Below are 19,229 nucleotides of genomic sequence, written 5' to 3'. Positions count from 1 at the left end.
CAAAAAAGGTACTAAGTTTATCCTAACTTAACATTTACAGAGCACTTACTGTGGGCCGGGCAGGTGTGATGCTAAGTGGCTTACAGATATCCTCCTTTAATCCTGGGAGGGAAGATAACCTCTGTGTTTACTAAGCATTTCTAAAGGAAGTGATAACCTACACCCGACAGACATTGCCCCAAACATCTGGAACAGGCTTAGTCAGTTTTGACCTTTTTGTCAAAAGGATTACAAGGTAGTTAGAAAAAGGATTACAAGGTAGTTAGAACTAGTAAGAGGATTTGTGCTTGATTACAAGGTCTGTGCATTATTGTTATTATTACAAAACTTGTTCAAGTTAAACTGGGTATTTTCAAGTTGTTCTTTACCGCTTTTTTTAGTCCTGTTGCTACAAGCAGAAGAAATAGGTTCATTTTCCTTTCCAGATCAATTCTGGAGATTATGCTTGAAGGCAGGCAAGTCCAAACAAGTCCAACTCAAATAGGCTTGAGACTGTAATTACTAATTGTTCTGAGAATTCAGTATAGAAATATTTACTATATTAGCCAGGTTTTTTTTTTTTTTTTTTTAAATTATTGATTCTGTAAAAATTGATTCAGAATGGGCAGCAAGACCATCCTGGGACCACAAGAAAGCTTCCAGCTTGATGACAACAGAGTAAGGAGGGTCTAGGTAGCTGACAACAATATTAACTGTGTGGGAGATAAAGAGCCGTTGAGCCATAGGACCTAGGTGGTTCACATTCCACTTTTTAGCTGTGGGCCTTTCTATCTGCTGGCTGGGCATAGTCACTCAGGGGGATGGTTTCTAAGGATTAAATATGGTGAGTCTGTGGCACGTGGCACACAATAGCAGCTTGTTAATGAGCACATATTCTCATCAGGACAGTATAATTCTAGATTTGTCTAGTTTCAGGTATGCTTCTATTCACTCTTTCATCAATTTAAGATAATCTCCTATCCAGAGAACACCAACAGCCCAATGTGCTCAACCCAGGTTGGCACGTTCCTCATTTCTCATTTTCAGGTATATTTACAGATTAGTAAATTTTACAACAAAACAAACTACTTGCTCTTCCTGGAAACTAGTAAACTTACTTTCATATGAACTACTGCCTGAATTGTTCCTGGAAGGGAGATTTACAATCAAGGAAAAACAAAGCATATGTTCACTTTGACAAAAGACATGTTAAAATGGGAAAAATATTAAATGGCATTGATAGAGTATTTAACAGAATATTGATTTCTTTGCAAGGTACAGTAGTGACCAGCTATTCTTTTGTCTGTATGAGCTCTTTAGTGGGGAAAGCAGCTGCTGAATGTTTTTGCTCCTACACCTTTTTCAAAATTCAACTTCCAGTTTTTTTTCATAAACTTAGCTGCCAACTGTACAGAGTAGGGTCACATCAGTGAATTCTTGTTGGAAGCAATACTATACATGAGAGGACCCAAGAGAAAAATCCCTCTAGAATTCAGATCAAGCAGGTTTAACTAGCCAAATTCTGCAGGACACTGGGACAGGACTACAAGATTACCCAAACCTTAACTAGTTATCCTTTCGGCATCTTGAGGACAAGAGCCATGTCTGATAACTGTTTGTGGGATGAAGGAAACCAAAAGAATATTTAGACAAGAACTTGGGCTTTAGTCCCTTTTTTGCTAGTACCTTGCCATATGCACCCTTAATTCTGTGAATAATAATTTTTTGTTTTAAATGGTATGGTATTTAAAAAACCTAGGAATTCTTATTTCTTGAGTGGACTATATTTTATAGCCACTGTGATATAAACCAAAGAGATTGGATAACAATACAAAAAATGCTAATGCATCCTAAATTTATGATAAGCTAACAATACCTATGTTGTACAAACGCACAGGAAAACTACTTACCAGTTGTGGGGTTGTTGAATTTTTCCTAAGGTTTAGTGAGGCCTTAAAATGTCAGCAACTGGCAATGTCAGATAATCCCTTATACTTGCATATTATTTTATGTGCACTCTTATTATCTCAGTTAAACTTTAATGCCACATAGGAAACAGGCTCAAGAATTAGTAATTCTATTAAAGCAAGTTCTGTAGAAAGAAAATCCAAACCTACATATAATTTAAAGTTTTAGCCAATCTAGCTACTTCTATTTCCACTGTAGCATGTACTTCACTAGTGGACCTTGGACAAATCTGTCTCCAAGACTAGAGATGCCCAGATGGCTCCAAGGTAACAGTTCCCACACCTGCCTGCACCCTGGAAATTGTGTGGTTTAATTTAGAAAATAACTGTAAAGATTTTGGGTAGTGCTACTCTGAGTAACATTTATTAATAAGATACTTTGAAGAGTGGGAGAATTCCAAGTGAGGGAAGTACACCTTCAATAAGAAACCACCAACTTTAAAGTAGATTGAGATGATAAATCATGAAATACCAAAGTTTAAAAAACATTTTGAGTTTTATTTCAGCCATGTTAGGTTATCCATGAGCTGTGAAAAGCTATGCTACTTGATAGTAAACCCACCAGTTCTATATACTACTTTATAAGCTGGACCTCTAGTGTTCACATACCTCAAATCACTTATCTTTTGTGCCTTAAGGAGAAAATACCAGAAAAGTTGTATGTGTCACATATATAATACATCCTATGGTCATCGTCACATTGTCAGTCGGGAATTTCTGCTCTGTAGGGGTAATCAAAGGTGATCACTGCTATATTCTTCACTGTTCCCTCCCACCCCCCTTTAGTAAGTCAAAGGATGCTACAAGAAAGCAAGCATTCAAACCATCAAAAAATAAGACAAATTATTTTGAGATATTTTAAAAAAATCTTGACAGGGGAATAAAATGACCCTTAGGCCTGTAGGGCACAGAACTGCTGGAACACAGCCAGGATATGAGGGTCTAACTCAGCAGTGAAGAGCAGGTTTTCCAGGGTCACCATGTACTGCTGGATTATTTGGTGATGCTGTGGACACAAAAAAGGGGATTTTAGGTTAGGAAAAAGACCATGTAAGCAATCTTGCAGAACATTTTGCTCAGAAGCCTGCCCATGTTGTTGGAATGATGGGAAGGGATAGGGGAAAAAAGTTGTTATGCTTGATAGGAAGAGGGATATAAAAATGGGAAGGATGTCAGTAACTTAGAAAAAACAACTGGTCAGAACTGGATTTCAACATAAATGTAATTCATGCTTCAAAGCAGTAGCAGCTTCTATTACAGACTAGGTTCAGTTGGGTCTCTGCTAGTTAGAACAAAAGACAGTAGGACTTTTTAAAGGTAGCCCAGGCAGGGACTGCTCCAAGATTAAAAACCCAGGAAAGAGGATTAAAAACATGGTTGCTGAAACATGAGAAAAGATACTTTGCAATAATTTTCCTTTTTTTGCTTTTACTGGTTAGAGCATCTAAGATTTTTGTTTTACAAAAAGATAACATCACTGGCTAATTCTCTAGTAAGTATTCTATAAACTAAGAAATCCAAACTTCATTTTGTCTCTTAAAAATAGTTCATCTATCTCACTGACAATTCCTGACCCGTTGAGCCTACGTGGGAGGAAAAATGTTAGAAAATGAAAATCTCTTCTATGCATGCCTGTACGACTTGCATATACTAAGATCTCTACAGGCTAGACCTAGAGAACAGCAATTAAGAGTCTGAATGATAGAGGACCCATTTAAGCCTAAATATTCTGATGAGCAATAGTAGGAGCAAATGGACATTAAAAGGGCCTTCCTTACAAGTACTACAAAACCTCCTGACAAATCCGACCATTTTTTAAAAGTTTTAAAACTTTTTTTTAAAAGTCCTTGTGGCTGAGAATAGTGATGTTTATTATCTAATCATAATTTCCCACAAACCTGTAAGAAGATCTGCTGGAGCCTCTCTATACAGTTCTTATACCATGGGGTTAATACACTGGTCCCGTCAGTCTCACATCGTACTAAGTGCTCAGTCAAGATCATGATAAATCGCTGGAAACGGGGTACAAAGGTAAAGCAGTGTTACAGGGAAAATTCTTATGCTTTAAAAAGCAATCACATTTTTGATCAAGAAACCTCAAAGGCACTGCTTATTCCACTCAGTCTTCATGATGTGCATTGCCAACTTTCCTAAGTCAATAAATCCTGTCAGTCTAGAAAGGCAGACTAGGGCTAATGTCCGTACATCCTTTTATATAATACACGAACACCTTTAATATCTAGATTACTATGCCTGTCATTTTTCTCTGCAACTACTTCTAAGGCCATAATTAGAAATGTATGTATAAAATGTTCATCAGAAAGGAAAATGATCAACAATTGGGAATAATTAAATATAAGAGGTATTTAAAGTATCCTCAAACATTCTGTGAAAGCTTGGAGAAATGCTCACGTAAGAATGCTAAGTATATACCACAGACGCGGGGGGTCCATGTGGTTACCTGCAAGTAGTGAACTTTTACTTCCTTTGTAAATTTTTGTATTTTAAACTTTTATAAATGCTCAAGTATTATGATTAAAAAAAATAACATTTTTCAAGCCTAAAGAACTACATTGTTTTTTAACCTATCAGTGTCCCAAGCCAAGATACCTGGAATATGACAAGGAAGAGGTTCTTCTGTTCACTCTGAGCAGATTCTACTTTTTCCTGCAGTCTTTCTATTTGCTCCTCTAGAGCCCCATCTTTCCTGTCACTGCTTCTGTCATCATCATCACTTCGCTGCAAGATGCACAGGAACAAAAGGAAAATACCATTTAGAATTCCAGCATATTAAATCTCACTAAGTCAAAGGGAAGGATGTTCTTGTGTCTGGTCAAATGCCACTTGAAGCCTGTATTCTCTGGTGAAAGTACTCCACCACCCCGACGGCACACGCATACACCCAAAAGGCCTGCAGGCACGTAGCTAGGCCATCCTTAGTGGCACCTGTCCTGGATGATGAGTTACAACTTTTACAAGGTAGCCCATTCAGGGAGGAAGTGTGTGTCACATTTTCTTCCATTCAAAATGAATACAGCTTTGAGCTCCATGCAAAGTGTGTAGCAGATTCTTGTTATTCACCATAGTTCTGTTTATGCATTTGCTGGGAACCCTGAGCCACTGCTTAGGGAAATCCAGGGTTAGGTTCTTGGGAGCCTTTTGGCTTATTTTTGTCAACTGATCCATACGTAACCTTATGTGTGTTTCTGTTTGAAGATAGCTTATTTAATATATGTTTTACAATTATATACAATGTTTCTTTATACTTAAACTGCTTGAGAAAGATTTAACATTTTCCTGACCCCGAGTAATGTGACTGTCAACTTCTTTGGCTGTCCACTTTTTTTTAAATCAGTCATTGTCAAAAAAAAAAAAAAAAAAAAAAAAAAAATTCAGTCATTGTCTTATGAATCCACAAACTGAGCTGCTTTTACCACAGCATTACAGATGTTTTTTTAGAACTTGATGGAACAGCCTAGGTACAATTGGTGAATTTCCTTTTTCTGAATGTATCTATCCTATTGTTAAATTTGTGAACACTGAACTCATGGCCAACAGCACAGTTATTCATCACCAAACGAAGCTCATGTAATCCACGTATTTTTACTGTCAGAGACCTCACAGCCTTCCTGCACTACTGGACAGCATTTCAGCCCTATGCTTCAGGGCCATTTTCAACAGTGAAGTCACCGACAAAAGCTCAAATGTGGCACTAAATACACCTTGAAAAGGATCCTTTTTTTTTTTTTTTTTTTTTTAAATAGTATGAGAACTGAAACAAGGCAGAGTATTGCCTTGTTCAACCTTATCTGGGAACAAGCTCACTGGGCAACTCAAAATTTTCACTGCTCTGCCTATGTCTGAATGACGGGGAAAGCACTGCGAATATAGATTTTTGAGGTCACAAAGTTTAGTGAGTTTGCAAAATCAGCACCTGCAAATAATGAGGACAGGCAGTATATTCCTATAACTCTGCTACTGCTCATTCAACAAAGTAGATGGCCAGCAAAACAACTGAGTCACTAATACATAGCCATATGGCCTCAACAGTAACAAGAGAGAGGCAGTGTGCCAGTTTTTCATCTAACGGGCCATATAGAAAAGCTGGGCAGAATGGCATACAGCTTGAGAACCTGCTCATCCTTGCAATAATTTAGAAATAGCTCCGACTACATATAACTCAAAGCAGACCGTTCAAGCTTCCGCTGGCAATGATGGGCTCAATACAACTCTATTAAGCTTTAACAATTCCCTTCCAGCTCACCCTGAAGAACTTAGAGCATTCACTTAGGTGTTGTCTTTTTAATTTAGTTGTTAGATGACCTTCTCAGTGTCATAAAGCTAGTAAGCAGCTGAGCTAGAACCTGACTCCAGGTATGTTACATACTAAAGTCCTTTGGTCCTCTGAGTAAGAAAGTAAGCGTCACCAGACCTGGAAAACCCACTTCCTCCTAGATAACACTGTTGGCAATACTCCTTCTGGGATGGTTGCCTTCTACCCTTTAGACAAAGTTATCAGAACCTCCCCGTTTTTACAAAATTCTTTTATCTCTAACGTAGCACCTGCCTTATCTTGTAGGCAATTGGGTAGATGGTGGTCTTTTTCCTATACCACACTAAGGCTAGGTTCTATAGTACTGTTGCCTGTAGACCTTCCTGTGATGAGGGAAACGTTACATAAATCTGTGCTGCCCATCACAGTAGCCACTAGCCATACATGACTGTTGAGCATTTGAAATGGGGTTCATATGACTAAAAAACTGAATTTTAAATTGTATTTGATTTTTAACTTCTAGTTAGATGTGGTAGCAGGTACTGTGTTGGACACCACATATCTAGAGAATGGTGTGGCATGAAGGGAAGTCCCTGGAATTTGACAGGCTTGGATCAGATCCCAACCTCTGTCACTTATTAACCATGTAAGCTTGAACAAGTTATTTAAGTTCTCTGAGCCTCAATTTGGATATCTACTAAATGGGGATGATATCATTTACCTCGCAGTGTTTTAAGTTTGTGAATGTATGTTTATATATCATACATACACATATATGAATGTATGTGGAGACTAGCACTTGAACCTGCTGTAGGTTCAGGTAAGTCATTACATTTGTCTCCACCTACTCTGGTAAATATGCACATCACTGGAAAATACTATCATAAACACTAGTAGTACTATTATGCAAAATCATGGAACATAGTTCATTGCTTCCCCCCAAAATGGCTAACCATACTTCTTAATATGAGAAGTATTCCATAAACCAGGGAAGGTTTCCACAGTGCTGGGGAAGTGGTGCACAGTCTCCCTGTCTCCTCTTGCACCAGAAACTCTTAGAGAAATACAAGTGTCCTCTTTCCTTCTCTGCCTTCCCTTTTGGGAAGGGCAAACATGAAGTGGATTCAAAGAGAAGTATGGAAAAGCAAGGTTTGTGGCTTCCTTCCAGGTTTATCACACAGGAGAACAGCAGGGAGCAACACACCCCCAGGTCCTTCCTCTCCCTCTACTTCTACAATAGTCTGCATAATTTGGCCTCAAAAAAACCCAACAAAAAACAAAACAAAAAAAGTTCCCATCAAGGTAATGAACTTTGAATTTTTTAAGAGTTTCTGGCATCTTTTCTTTGACCATTTGCAAACCAGCAGAAGACTTACCCGTTTGTGTTGCCTTGCAAGTTTTTCTTTAGCTTCTTCTAGCTCTTTCTGGATTTTGAGAACGTGTTTGTTCATCTTACGAATTGTGGAGTGCAAAATTTCCCAAACAAACAATCTTAAAGTAACATAACATTTAGTTACTGCGTGTTCAAGTACACTTACAGAAAATAAGACCTCTCAACTTGTATGACCTACTCATTCTGAAGGTCTTCCACTCTTCAGTAGCCAGAATTAGTCATATTTCTCCGTAACACTTAAAATTTTTTGTATTATTAACTGTGCAAACTCTATTTCTAACCATTAGACTCAGGTAAGCTTCCTGAAGGTAGTACTGGGTCCTTGTCATTTTTATTTCCATCCCTTACTAGAGATGCATAGAAGGTATGTGTACATACTCAATGAAGCGAAATGGCAAACCAGAAAAAAGTATGTTACATTAGGAACAAAAATATTATTTTCTCTCTTCTAAATTTAAACATCATGTATTGGAGTTGTCTTCAAAATGGAAAACCTAATCTGAGGCTCATTTCACATGCTTTATGCTACTTACTAGCATACATTCAGCCAATTCCCTGGAACATTTAAGAAACTTACTAGTTCACAGTATCTATCAACTGCTGGGCCTTTGAGAATGAGATATAATATGTGTCACCTACTTTATCAGCAAATTGCTTATTAAACAGATGCTTTAAAATTTTTGTTGCATAAATGGTTTAGTTATTTTTTGAAACAGCTTCTTAACTAAATCTGTCTAGAAACTAGTTCTTCTTAACCCCAAGATACAGTGCAGAAGAGGACTTCCCTCTATACATTTTGGCTGGATGATGACCATTTCAGTGGACGATAATAAAACAGCTTAGTCATAAAACTCAAAGTCTAGAGTCTAGACAGGGCATAAGAGCAGAGTACTTCAGCTGGAAGGGATGGGCAGGGAAGGCTTTGCAGTTAGGAATACTTGAGCTTAGGGTTCAAGAACAGGTGGAGCTTTTGAGCCCTTTATCCCTTCAAGAATGCCTGTGTTTGAGTTCTGACTACACTTACTTGTGTGACTTTGGACAAGCTACTTAAACAGTCTACAATATTTTCTTGTTTTGTAAAATATAGATGATAATGTAACCCTGTTTATAGTGTGAGGTGAGAATGAAATGAGTTGCAAAAATAAATCACTCAGGATAATGGCCAAATAACCTGGGTGGTCAATTTTCGGAGAGTCTGCAAATCTGAGAATGTCTGTTGTCCTCATTTATGAACGCCAATCTGGCTGATATAACTTTATTTTTTATTTATTTATTTATTTATTTAACTTATTTATGACAATCACACAGAGAGAGAGAGAGAGAGAGAGAGAGAGAGAGAAAGAGGCAGAGACACAGGCAGAGGGAGAAGCAGGCTCCATGCACCGGGAGCCCGACGTGGGATTCAATCCCGGGTCTCCAGGATCGCGCCCTGGGCCAAAGGCAGGCGCCAAACTGCTGCGCCACCCAGGGATCCCCTGATATAACTTTAGATCATACCCTTCCACCCTAAGGATTCAGTTCATTTAAGACCAGTGTCCTTTGCCAAACCAGATACAATGAAAAGGATAAAGGTTGTGATGGATTGTTGTATCTTTATAAGTAATATTACTTTATTTCATCCTGATCAGTTAGAAAGCCTATGGAATCAACTTCATGAGTAAGAACCAAAGCTTAATGAAAAGTCTCTCCTTGTAGAGCAAGTGGGTCTAGAATTAATCTTCTGCATTAAATCTAGGATTTTTGTGACTGCGGTGAGATACTTCCCTTCCCAAAAGGCACTCAGGTGCCCACCAGACTTTTCCTCAATCCCTTCATGATGTGTACTTAACCTACCATGACTTTGATTTCTCCTAGTTCCTGGTATGTATTCTAGGCCCCCAATTGAGCTGGAACTCTTCCCTGCATCCCACTGTCTAGCTCAGACCCTGACACACAGCCTGATCTTCTCCCCAAGTCTGGATCCTTTATCAGCATCTCTACTTGTCTGGCTGAGTCCTGATTCAATTTACATGTGTCCTTAAGAGACACTGCAAACTGCCTGGCTGTGTATTTGCACTGTCCAGGAATCTTTGCTAAATCCAATCCTACCAGGTTAGACCATTAAGTATATTAATGATGTCTGAATCAGAGTTTGGAGCTCATGTATCAGACCAAATATAAACTGATTCTTAGAGAATACAAACTTTGTAAAATAATCCACATTTACCTAGTAAAGTCTCGTGACAGTTCTGAAGAGAAGATCCAATTAGCCACCGCAGCGCAGTCAACAATCTGTGTACGGATCATCTTATCTACTAGTACAGCAATCATCTACAATGAGAAAACAACTATTAGGGTAAATCACACTTACGTGGAATCCACAACCATCCCACTGCTACAAAACCAAGATAGGTCATATGTGAAATCCATTTTCAGTGGTTATGGAATGGATCTATTTGACCATTAGGTCCTTAAGATTTATTCTGCACTCTGCTTGGGTCTGGTACTTACTATAAGAAATCTCTAACACCAGTAAAGATGGAGCAAAAGAACACCAAATATTTTTTGAAAATATTAGAGAATACAAAAATATATAATTTCTAAATTTATCCTAAATTAAAAAATATAAAAATGTTTTATCATAAAAAAGTGTTAATATGTGCAAACTATTTTAATGCTCCTTTATAACACATAGTATGAAAACAAAATATACTGAGGTCTGAAAAATCTGGAGCTTGTCTGTAGAAATTTGATAGACTTGGTAACAATATCCTACCCAGGTGGTAGACTCTTACAAGCAACAACCATTCTTACTACATATTTAAAATATGTTGAGATATTATAGTACAAAACTAAATCATAACACTTGCTCTTTAAATGAATGAATAAAATATGACTTCCACAGCACTAAAAACACAAGTTTAAAACCATTTTACAGATTCAAATTTCAAGTTTAAAAACAACAGTATTAATTGCCTTATTTTTATACCTATACAATCACACTCAAGATGTCTAATTAAAATTTTTTACCTGTGGATGGTTCCTCCAGACCTCAAACATAACTCTTAGAACATGTAACTTTCCTTCATCACTCTCAGCTAGGGTTTTGAAGACTTCATGAAACCTATTGACAGTGGGGTAAAAAATACCATAGATAAACTTATTCATTAAGGATTTTAAGTTTTCAAAGCCTTTTTGATGCTACTCACTTTACAGAGTAATACATAAATGCAAAAATAACCAAATGTTAAATATTAAGGATATAAAAAGTATGATTAGGAATTCATGGTTTGTATGAAATTTGTCACAAGAGATTTACAATATGCCACTGTTGGCCCAGGACTACAGTTTACCGTGTATCTAAGAATAGTGAGGGCTAAGGAACCGTCTCCAAACATTGGTGAAGTATCCTGACTGCACTTCTGTGAGAACCCTGCAAATAATAGAGACCTAGAAGTTGAGATGGGATGAGGAGCCCCATGTCTCTGCTCAGCTGGAGGAGTACCTATACATTCTTTCTTTTTTTGGATTGTTTGAGGAGTTAGAAAGCTGTCTTTAGATGCCAACCTTTGGGTGGCTCCCAAAAATCTAGTTGGCTCTCATTTCTGCTTACCTTCCTTCAAGAAGACGTTTAGACAGGATGGGAGCTCCTTGACTGTATATATGATTATCCTATAGACTCAGGTGTCTCACTAGTTCTCTCTAAAGCTCCACATGAAAAAACTGTACCTTCCATGTGTATATGCAAACTGCACATACATATTGACAGGAACCAAAAAGGGAGTTAGCTACCACAAGCCCAAACCACTATATTAAGTTATATCATAATACTGTTAAGATCTTTATGGTCAACAATTTTAGACAAAAATTATTATACCACTGGTATACACCAAGCAATGTTCCAAACGCTCAAAACAGAGTATATGTTCTTGTTGCACTTACTTTGCAAGGGCACTAAAGGAGTGGCTGAATGATTTGGCTGCCAAGTGTAGCAGAGTCTGTACAAAGACCTCTATTTTCAGTGGGTTAAAGCTGAACCCTTCATCTGAAAAATATTCCACAGTAAGACAGCTGGTCCATCACCTGGAATGCTAGATGGATGGTATGCTCACATGCAAGCATTAAGTCAGACATTCATGTCATGTCTTTGAATACTAATAAACAAAAACCACTGCTGATTTCAAATACTCAAAATATAAAACTAAGCATAATCTTAATTCTTAGTTTTTGGGATTATTTCCCTAATCCATCTAAATGATCCATTTCTTTTACAAATACCACATAACCTTCCTTGTTCATACCTCTCTGGTGGCAAGATAATATATTAATATAAAAATTCAGTAAACCCTCTGAAGTCTAAGTCTTAAGTTGTCTGATAACGTCTTAAGTTTATGACCATCATTTTGACATATATTTTCTAAATTTCTTTTTTTTTTTTTTTAAGATTTTATTTATTCATGAGAGACATAGAGAGAAGGCAAAGATATATGCAGAGGGAGATCTCAGAACTCTGAGATCATGCCCTGAGCCGAAGGCAGCCTCTCAATTGCTCAGCCAACCAGGCATCCCTCTAAATATATTTTCTATCATAATATAAATTTCTTAGAAAAATCCAAACAAAATAACCCAAAGGCCAATCATGTTTTGAGTAAGTCATTTATTATGCATATCCCCTTATGTACAGATCTAACAAAAAAAACTTTTCCCCGAAATGTTACCCAGTTGTAGAATTTTCATCTGTTTTACTGATTTGTCTTTTCTGATGCCATTATCACATTGTTTTAATTACTGTAGTTTTTATCTTCTAATATGTGATAAGACAAGTCCCTCTCTTTTTTTGTCTTGTTCACTTATTGATTCAGGTAAACTTACAAATCATTTTGCTTATTTTCCCCATGCTTATCCAGAAACAAGCCTAGGGATTTTGGTTGAAATTACCTAGTACATATTCAGTATGTGTTAAATATTATTATTATAGCTAAAATTGTTGTGAAAAACCCAACTTTATAATTCACGAAGTCCTCCCATTCAGGAACTTCTCTAAAGTGAAAACAGAAAATGTCTAAAAATCTCTGAATGAGAACAGTATATTTTACTTTGTGTTTACTTTCTTTTTTTTGTTTTTTAAAGATTTTATTTATTCATAAGAGACACAGAGAGAGAGAGAGGCAGAGACACAGGTAGGGAGAGGTAGGCTCCATGTGGGGACCCCGATGCGGGACCCGATCCCAGGCCCCTGGAATCATGACCTGAGCCAAAGGCAGACACTTAACCACTGAGCCACCCAGGTGCCCCTTGTGTTTAGTTTCTATACTGAATGTTGAATGTAAGCTCTGTTGCAGGGAGGTGAGGATCTCTTTTTATATAAGGGAGCAAAGAGCTGGGTCCTTAGGAACCAGTGAAACTGAACAGGCCATTGGTTAGGAGCATCCACTGAGACTTAAAGAGGAACTCCCATTATGCTTTATATTTATGCTTTAACCTGGCCTATACATAGTTCCATGAAGAAGTATTTATAATTCTCTTACCATCATCATCATCCTGGTTAGGATTTGGTACATCTTTCAGAATGCTGAAGATTTCATCATTTGTTGCTTTACTTTTAAAGGCAACAGCTAAACAGAGGGCAACTGAATGTCCAGGAAGAGAATCTAAGCACAAATGGGGAAAAGGATAGATCAAATTTAAAGATTATTCTTGTAAACAGTTAAATAACTAAGAAACTTAAACAATGGTCCTTTGACAGTCCAGTCCTCATATCCCTAGGCTTAGTAAGATGAAAAGCTGAGACTCCATGTATTTCTTTCATTTTGGTCAGTGCCCCCTTCTCCCTCTTTTACCCTGAGACCATGACATTGAAGTTTGAATAGGTAAAGGCTGCAAACTTGAGAGACAGGTTTTTTCATTGTCATTTGCTGAGGCCATACACTTGAATCTGTATAAGCCAGATGCTCATAGGCTTCGACTCCACATTTACTATTGGTTATAATCTGTTGAGTCCTTTTTGTATAAAATCTGCACTGATATATACTGTATGGCATCACCAGAGCAACTGCAAATCTTTTAATGTAAGGTAGAAAAATGGATAACAAATAAAAAGGCAATTCTGATATAGGGATTACTAAGTATTTCCAACGAATGAAGTCAATCACAATAGGTCACATGTGCTTCTCCTTGAAAGTGGGAAAGAAAATAAAAAAAAGAATCCCCCGTTACTAAAGGGGTCTACATTGTAGTGGGGGAACCAAGACAGTCACATAAAAAGTAACCAGAACAACACAAAACTGGCTTGCTAAAGGTTTAGTATTTATAGGAGAGGAGCTTGAGCCAGACCCTAGACCGAACATAGGAACTGGAGATAAAAAGGGCTTTCCAGATTGAGGTTAATGGCACAAATAAACGCAAAACCAAGAACCATGAGCACGGATTAAATCAAAGAGTAAGCCTGGCTGGAGCAGGGGTCCATTTGGGAGGAAGTGACCAATAACAGAGTAGGACCAACTGTCAGGAGGGCCTTCACTGTTAGGCTAGCTGCTTCTGTGGGAAAAAGGAAAGCTCAATGTTCAATAAAAAAGTTTGAGCTCTTGCTCTTAAAGGCTGTACCTTTTACTTCTTTGAGCCAGCGTGAGGCAGAGCTGAAAACTCTGCGCTTATTAAGACTGCTGCCACATCAGGCTCTGCTCTTTCAGGAAAGCGCCATGATAGGAGTGAGGCGCTCGGTCAGTAAGCCCGGATGTGAGCTGGGGCTCTACTGGCTCGGAAGCAATTACTCTGGCTTTACCTCTTGGAATATATTCCTACTGTAAAAGTGGTCTAATTTTAATACTGTAAAAGTGGTCAATGCTAATTCTGAGAGTGTTTTAAGGATTAAGTGACATAGTGACACAGGAAATGTAGTTATTAGCATTGGGACAAACGGAGTTTCCTTCAAGGAAAATAGGTGTAGTGTGAGGTGTAGGCAGAGAACCAGGGGCGCAGTAGGAGGCAAGGGAGGGGAGTGACATGAAGTGGAAGGGTCATGGAGGAGCCATATGCTGTGCCATCTGCAAAGACTAATGTGGAAAACCTCAACACCTAACTCTCTACCAGTAATAACCAATGTGCACCTTACTTTCATAAGCATAAAATATAAAATGGCACTTCAAATTATAGGCCCTCTGATTCACAGCATAATCTCAGACATGAGGTAACCAAAAGGTAAGAAAACCATTATTTAAGAATTTACTTCTAGAGGCATATTGCTGGTCAAATTAGTCTTTGTGCACCTATGTTCCCACAACTGAACTGATTAAAACATGACAATTCAGATAATCTCCACTGCCATGACAAATATACTCTTATTTTACTAAGTTCTGGCTCTAAATTCAACTTGCCATACTTAGCTTATTTAAAATAATGTCATGGATATAACATTATAAACAATATTAAGAATAAAAATTTACAAGCCAGTAATAACTAAGTAAATCATGAATCTTCAAAATGATGACAGGGCAAAAAAAATAATAGCAACTAGTACAGATCATCTTTCAAACAGACAAGCTATAAACCCAAGAAAAGAAAAAGTTTACTTTCTCCACCTTAAATAACTGACTTCAGAGAATGTTGGCATCAGTACTTCTAAAGACAATGGGATATATCTTATTGAATTACTTACTGCTACTTTCATCTCCATACTTGTAAATGCAGGTTGGGTTTGCAGGACATAGAGCTGAGAAGGTAGGAGGAACAATATCTAATATACGCTGATGGTAAGACAACCTACAATACAAATAAGAGCCTCAAAAAATAGGTTCATCAGTTCCATTATTTGGTAACCTCCAACTTACCGGGAAAGTCCCATTTCCAACACTCTGGACTCAGTTGACAGCCAAGAAGTCAAAGGGGAAAACAAGTTCTTTTAGCTTTTATATGACAGCATACCAAAACTCAGGCCTTCTTCGAAACTTACTGGTTCACAATGAGGTGTGGGCCAGTGGGTCCACAAGCCTGGTGACCAAGGATGTGGAGTGGTACTGGGGTAGGGTAGGGGTAGAGGAGATAGTCTCTATTATCGGGAGACTCATTATACTGTAGCAAATAAACAAATATCAAGGCTAATGGGAGCCAAGTTTCCTATTGCATGAAAAGGTATTTAGAAATCATGGCAAAGGGGAAGGCCAGAAAAAATGAGGTAGAATTAGAGGGATATACACACCTAGATGGATATGTGTGTGCACATAAATGCATGTACTATCTTTGTCTACCTCGATAGCAGTGAGCATATCAAGTGTCCAGATCTTGGTTCCTAAATACCATACTCCACTATTAGGAACTTGGCTCTGTGAGGGGCACCTGGGTGCTCAGTTAAGTGTCAGCCTCTTAAATTTGGCTCAGGTCATGATCACAGGGTCCTGTGACTGAGTCCCCAATTGGGCTCCCTGTTCAGCAGGGAGTCTGCCTCTCCCTCTGCTCGTGTTTTCTCTCTCTCAAATTAATAAAATCTTAAAAAACAAAATGGCTTACTATTAAAAAAAAAAAAAAAAAAACAAACGAAAATTTGGGCTCTGTGAATAGATGACTGCAGGGAAAGGGAAAGGAAACAAAAGATGAGCCAAGAACAGCTTATGCCAAAAATAAGGGAATGCTTAATGAATGGATGGGGATATTAAGAAAGGGGGTGGGGAGGACATAGGAGCCACAAGGGGCTCCCCAACAAACAAAACAGGGACAATTTAGGCATCAAAATTAATAATGACAGCAACAGATTATGACTCACTGAAGAAAATAGAAATCAATTAGTTCCTACTCATGTATAAACACAGGAATAAATGAATGGGCAAAGGAGGGTAGCTCTTATAGGAAACTATTAAGTATAGGGTAAAAGGAAAAAAAAGAATCATTACTTGGCAATCATCATAGTGGTGGCAGATCAAAGTAGCAGTTGTCAATAGACATTTGATGAAGAATAGGACATGAATATAATCTCAGGATATCTCCCACAAAACATTAATCAATTACAAAGGGGAAAATGGTGACTTTAAGGTGGAAAAGGCTGGCAGACACTGACATGACCAGGTGACTAAGGTTAACATTCCCAAGGGTGAGACTCACGCGCCTCCCAATGTGATGCAGTGAGAAGAGTACCAATGATATAAGTCCTGAATTTGGTCAGGACACGTGAGGGTGACTAAAGAAATGAAAGCCTAGATTCTTTAAAACATGAAAGACAGGAAAGAGTAAATGGTCAAGTGAGGAACGTAAAGAAAATGACAACGAAATGCTTCCTGTACGCTCCGGATGGGACTCCAGCCCAGAAAAGGAAAAGACATTATTGTGACGGTTGGTAAGGTTTCATCTGCGGGCTGGGTGGCTGTATTCCTGCACCACAGCCTGTTTCCTAATCTGGAGGGCTGCATGCTGGCCATTTAGAAGCACATCTTTGTTTTGGGGAAAGATACAATGACGGTTAGGGGACAATGGGCCTTCACATCTGCAGCTTGTTTTCAAAAGGTTCAGAAAAAGATCAATGTGATGGGTGTTTATATATATACAGAAGAGAAAAAGAAGTGAACTTCTGAACACATGTGGTGAAGTGTTAACAACTAGGGAATCTAAATAAATAGAATACAAAATTCCTTGCACCATTTTGGCAATGTTCCTGAAATGTGAAATTATTTCAAAGTACATTTGACAAAAAAACTTACTGGCCTAATTCACAAAGAATCCATACGACGGCACTGCTTAATTTTTTTAAGCCTAAATCTTGACTAAAAACTGAAAGGGAAGAGAGGCAGGTACTTGGGATTTAAAAAATGATATTTTGGACATACATCGCACATGCAAAGAGAAAAACTGCCCTCATAGAAACTGGGAGAACTAAGCTAAGGAGAAAACACAAAGAACTTACCTCATACATTTTTCTAGAACTTCTCTAACAAACTTTGGTTTGGGACTTTCAGGATCTTGAGTAAGACAATCTGACCTAATAAGAAAATGGTAGTTCTTTTAAGTTCTTACACATAATCTGCACTTATACCTAATGTGTACTTAGCTACAACGAATTTTCTTGTACCTAAATTATTACATTTATATCTCTTTAAATACTAAAAATTAAATATTTCAGACTATGCAAAAGATTGCTTTTATGTTATAGTTTTAAATATTGATTTTTCTTTATTATGATAGACTGCAGGGAAAGGAAAGCTAAAACGTATTACCACTTACCAATCTTCCCAGCTCCAACGGAACTGGAAGTTACTTAGATGATGGGAAAACCAATTAATAAACCTGTAGATAGAAGTGGGTGGCAGGGGAGGGGGAGATAGAAAAGGATGAATGGTTGCAATCTGTAACAGGAACTTATATAAAGCTTCAGACAAAAAAACCCTACTTTATAGAGCTAAATAAAAAGGCCATCCCCTTACCAAAGCTGTATCTTCTGCTGCCATTTACCCTCTTGCTGCAAATCCTGTAATTCATCTTCTCCTAAAAATAATGGTCTCCTACTCGCTCCTTCTAATAGTATTATTCTTTTTAAGTGAATAACAGAAATGATAGAGTGCCTTTTTTGTGCCACGCACTATATACACACACACGTGTGTGTGTCTGTAGCCGAATTCTCACAATAACTTTCAAGTAATGTACTATTTTCCCCATTTCGTGGACAATAAAACAGGCAAAAAAAAAAAAAAAAGATTAAAGGAACTGCAGATAATTGTATAAATGGCAGAGGCAAAGTGTAGTGTCTCATCACCACACTATGCCCTTTTCACCACAAAATATACATCTTTTCCCCTAAAAATACATCTGATCTAACTAGATAGAAATCACCTGAGCATACTGTGTAATGTTGTAAAATCTGCGAGAGCCCAATATATATTTGCTGAATTTCAATAACATAATTGGGTTGTGCAACTCCTAGTTTTATGAGATTGGGAGAAAAATCAGAAGATGCTATCTTAGAGCATGTCCCTCATAGATCTATAATTTCAATCACTGACTCAGGTCTGATACAGTGCTTAATGATAATTTTCAGATATGCAATCTGAACAATGGACACAAAAGATCATGGAAACTGGAGAAGTGTTCAGTACCTGGGTCGATCTGACTGTGGACACTAACAGAGGTAAGAAAGATACCAGCTGATAAAAGTGGTAGACGGGTCTCCGTCAAAAGACAGTGGACATGCAATTACCACACCTCTAAAAATCCAAAATGGTCTTTTGTATAAACTGAGTCTTCAAGCTGTAGTTATGTAGAAGCTAATTATTTAAGAAAAAGATACTATCTATAAACAAACAAAAATACATATATATTTATACATAACAAATACACAATATTAGGTTCTGCTTGTGCACAGGGGTGAGTACAAAGTTTATTTTAAAATCTTACATACCGAATTACAAAGGAAAAAGTATAATTATACCAAAGCACAAAAAAAAAAATTTAATAATGAATGAAATTAAAGAAAACCTCAGTATGGCCATCATTTCCTATTGGAAGTTAGTAGAAAGCATGATGTTACATTATAAATTTTATTATTATACAAAGGGTTATTTTGGGGAGACAAGAAAGAAAAATCAACTTAGAAATTCTCTAAAAAGGCAAATATTTTGCTGATTAAATTCTTTTATACAGTACAGGGAATAGATGCTTCTTG

At 37.6% G+C, this 19,229-nt stretch overlaps 1 protein-coding gene across 2 annotated transcripts in view; it reads right to left on the bottom strand.

The window, feature by feature from the left end:
- Positions 1 to 2,423: 2,423 nt before the first annotated feature.
- The window catches only part of NCBP1 (nuclear cap binding protein subunit 1), a 36,336-nt gene continuing 19,530 nt past the window's right edge, over positions 2,424 to 19,229 (bottom strand). For both annotated transcript variants that reach the window (XM_025433411.3, XM_025433412.3), the window contains 11 exons: positions 17,795 to 17,857; positions 17,478 to 17,552; positions 15,246 to 15,349; positions 13,120 to 13,242; positions 11,534 to 11,636; positions 10,622 to 10,715; positions 9,819 to 9,922; positions 7,596 to 7,710; positions 4,557 to 4,685; positions 3,845 to 3,958; positions 2,424 to 2,952 (listed from right to left, as the gene is read on the bottom strand). In XM_025433411.3, coding sequence (XP_025289196.1) covers positions 2,839 to 2,952; positions 3,845 to 3,958; positions 4,557 to 4,685; positions 7,596 to 7,710; positions 9,819 to 9,922; positions 10,622 to 10,715; positions 11,534 to 11,636; positions 13,120 to 13,242; positions 15,246 to 15,349; positions 17,478 to 17,552; positions 17,795 to 17,857 — 1,138 coding nt within the window. In that variant the 3' untranslated portion in view covers positions 2,424 to 2,838. The remainder of the gene's footprint in view (positions 2,953 to 3,844; positions 3,959 to 4,556; positions 4,686 to 7,595; positions 7,711 to 9,818; positions 9,923 to 10,621; positions 10,716 to 11,533; positions 11,637 to 13,119; positions 13,243 to 15,245; positions 15,350 to 17,477; positions 17,553 to 17,794; positions 17,858 to 19,229) is intronic.

This window comes from Canis lupus, chromosome 11 (assembly GCF_003254725.2).
Source record: "Canis lupus dingo isolate Sandy chromosome 11, ASM325472v2, whole genome shotgun sequence".
Classification (NCBI taxonomy): Eukaryota; Metazoa; Chordata; class Mammalia; order Carnivora; family Canidae; genus Canis; species Canis lupus.
The sequence above is the reverse complement of the archived record's forward strand: the minus strand, read 5'-3'. Positions and strand labels throughout refer to the sequence as shown.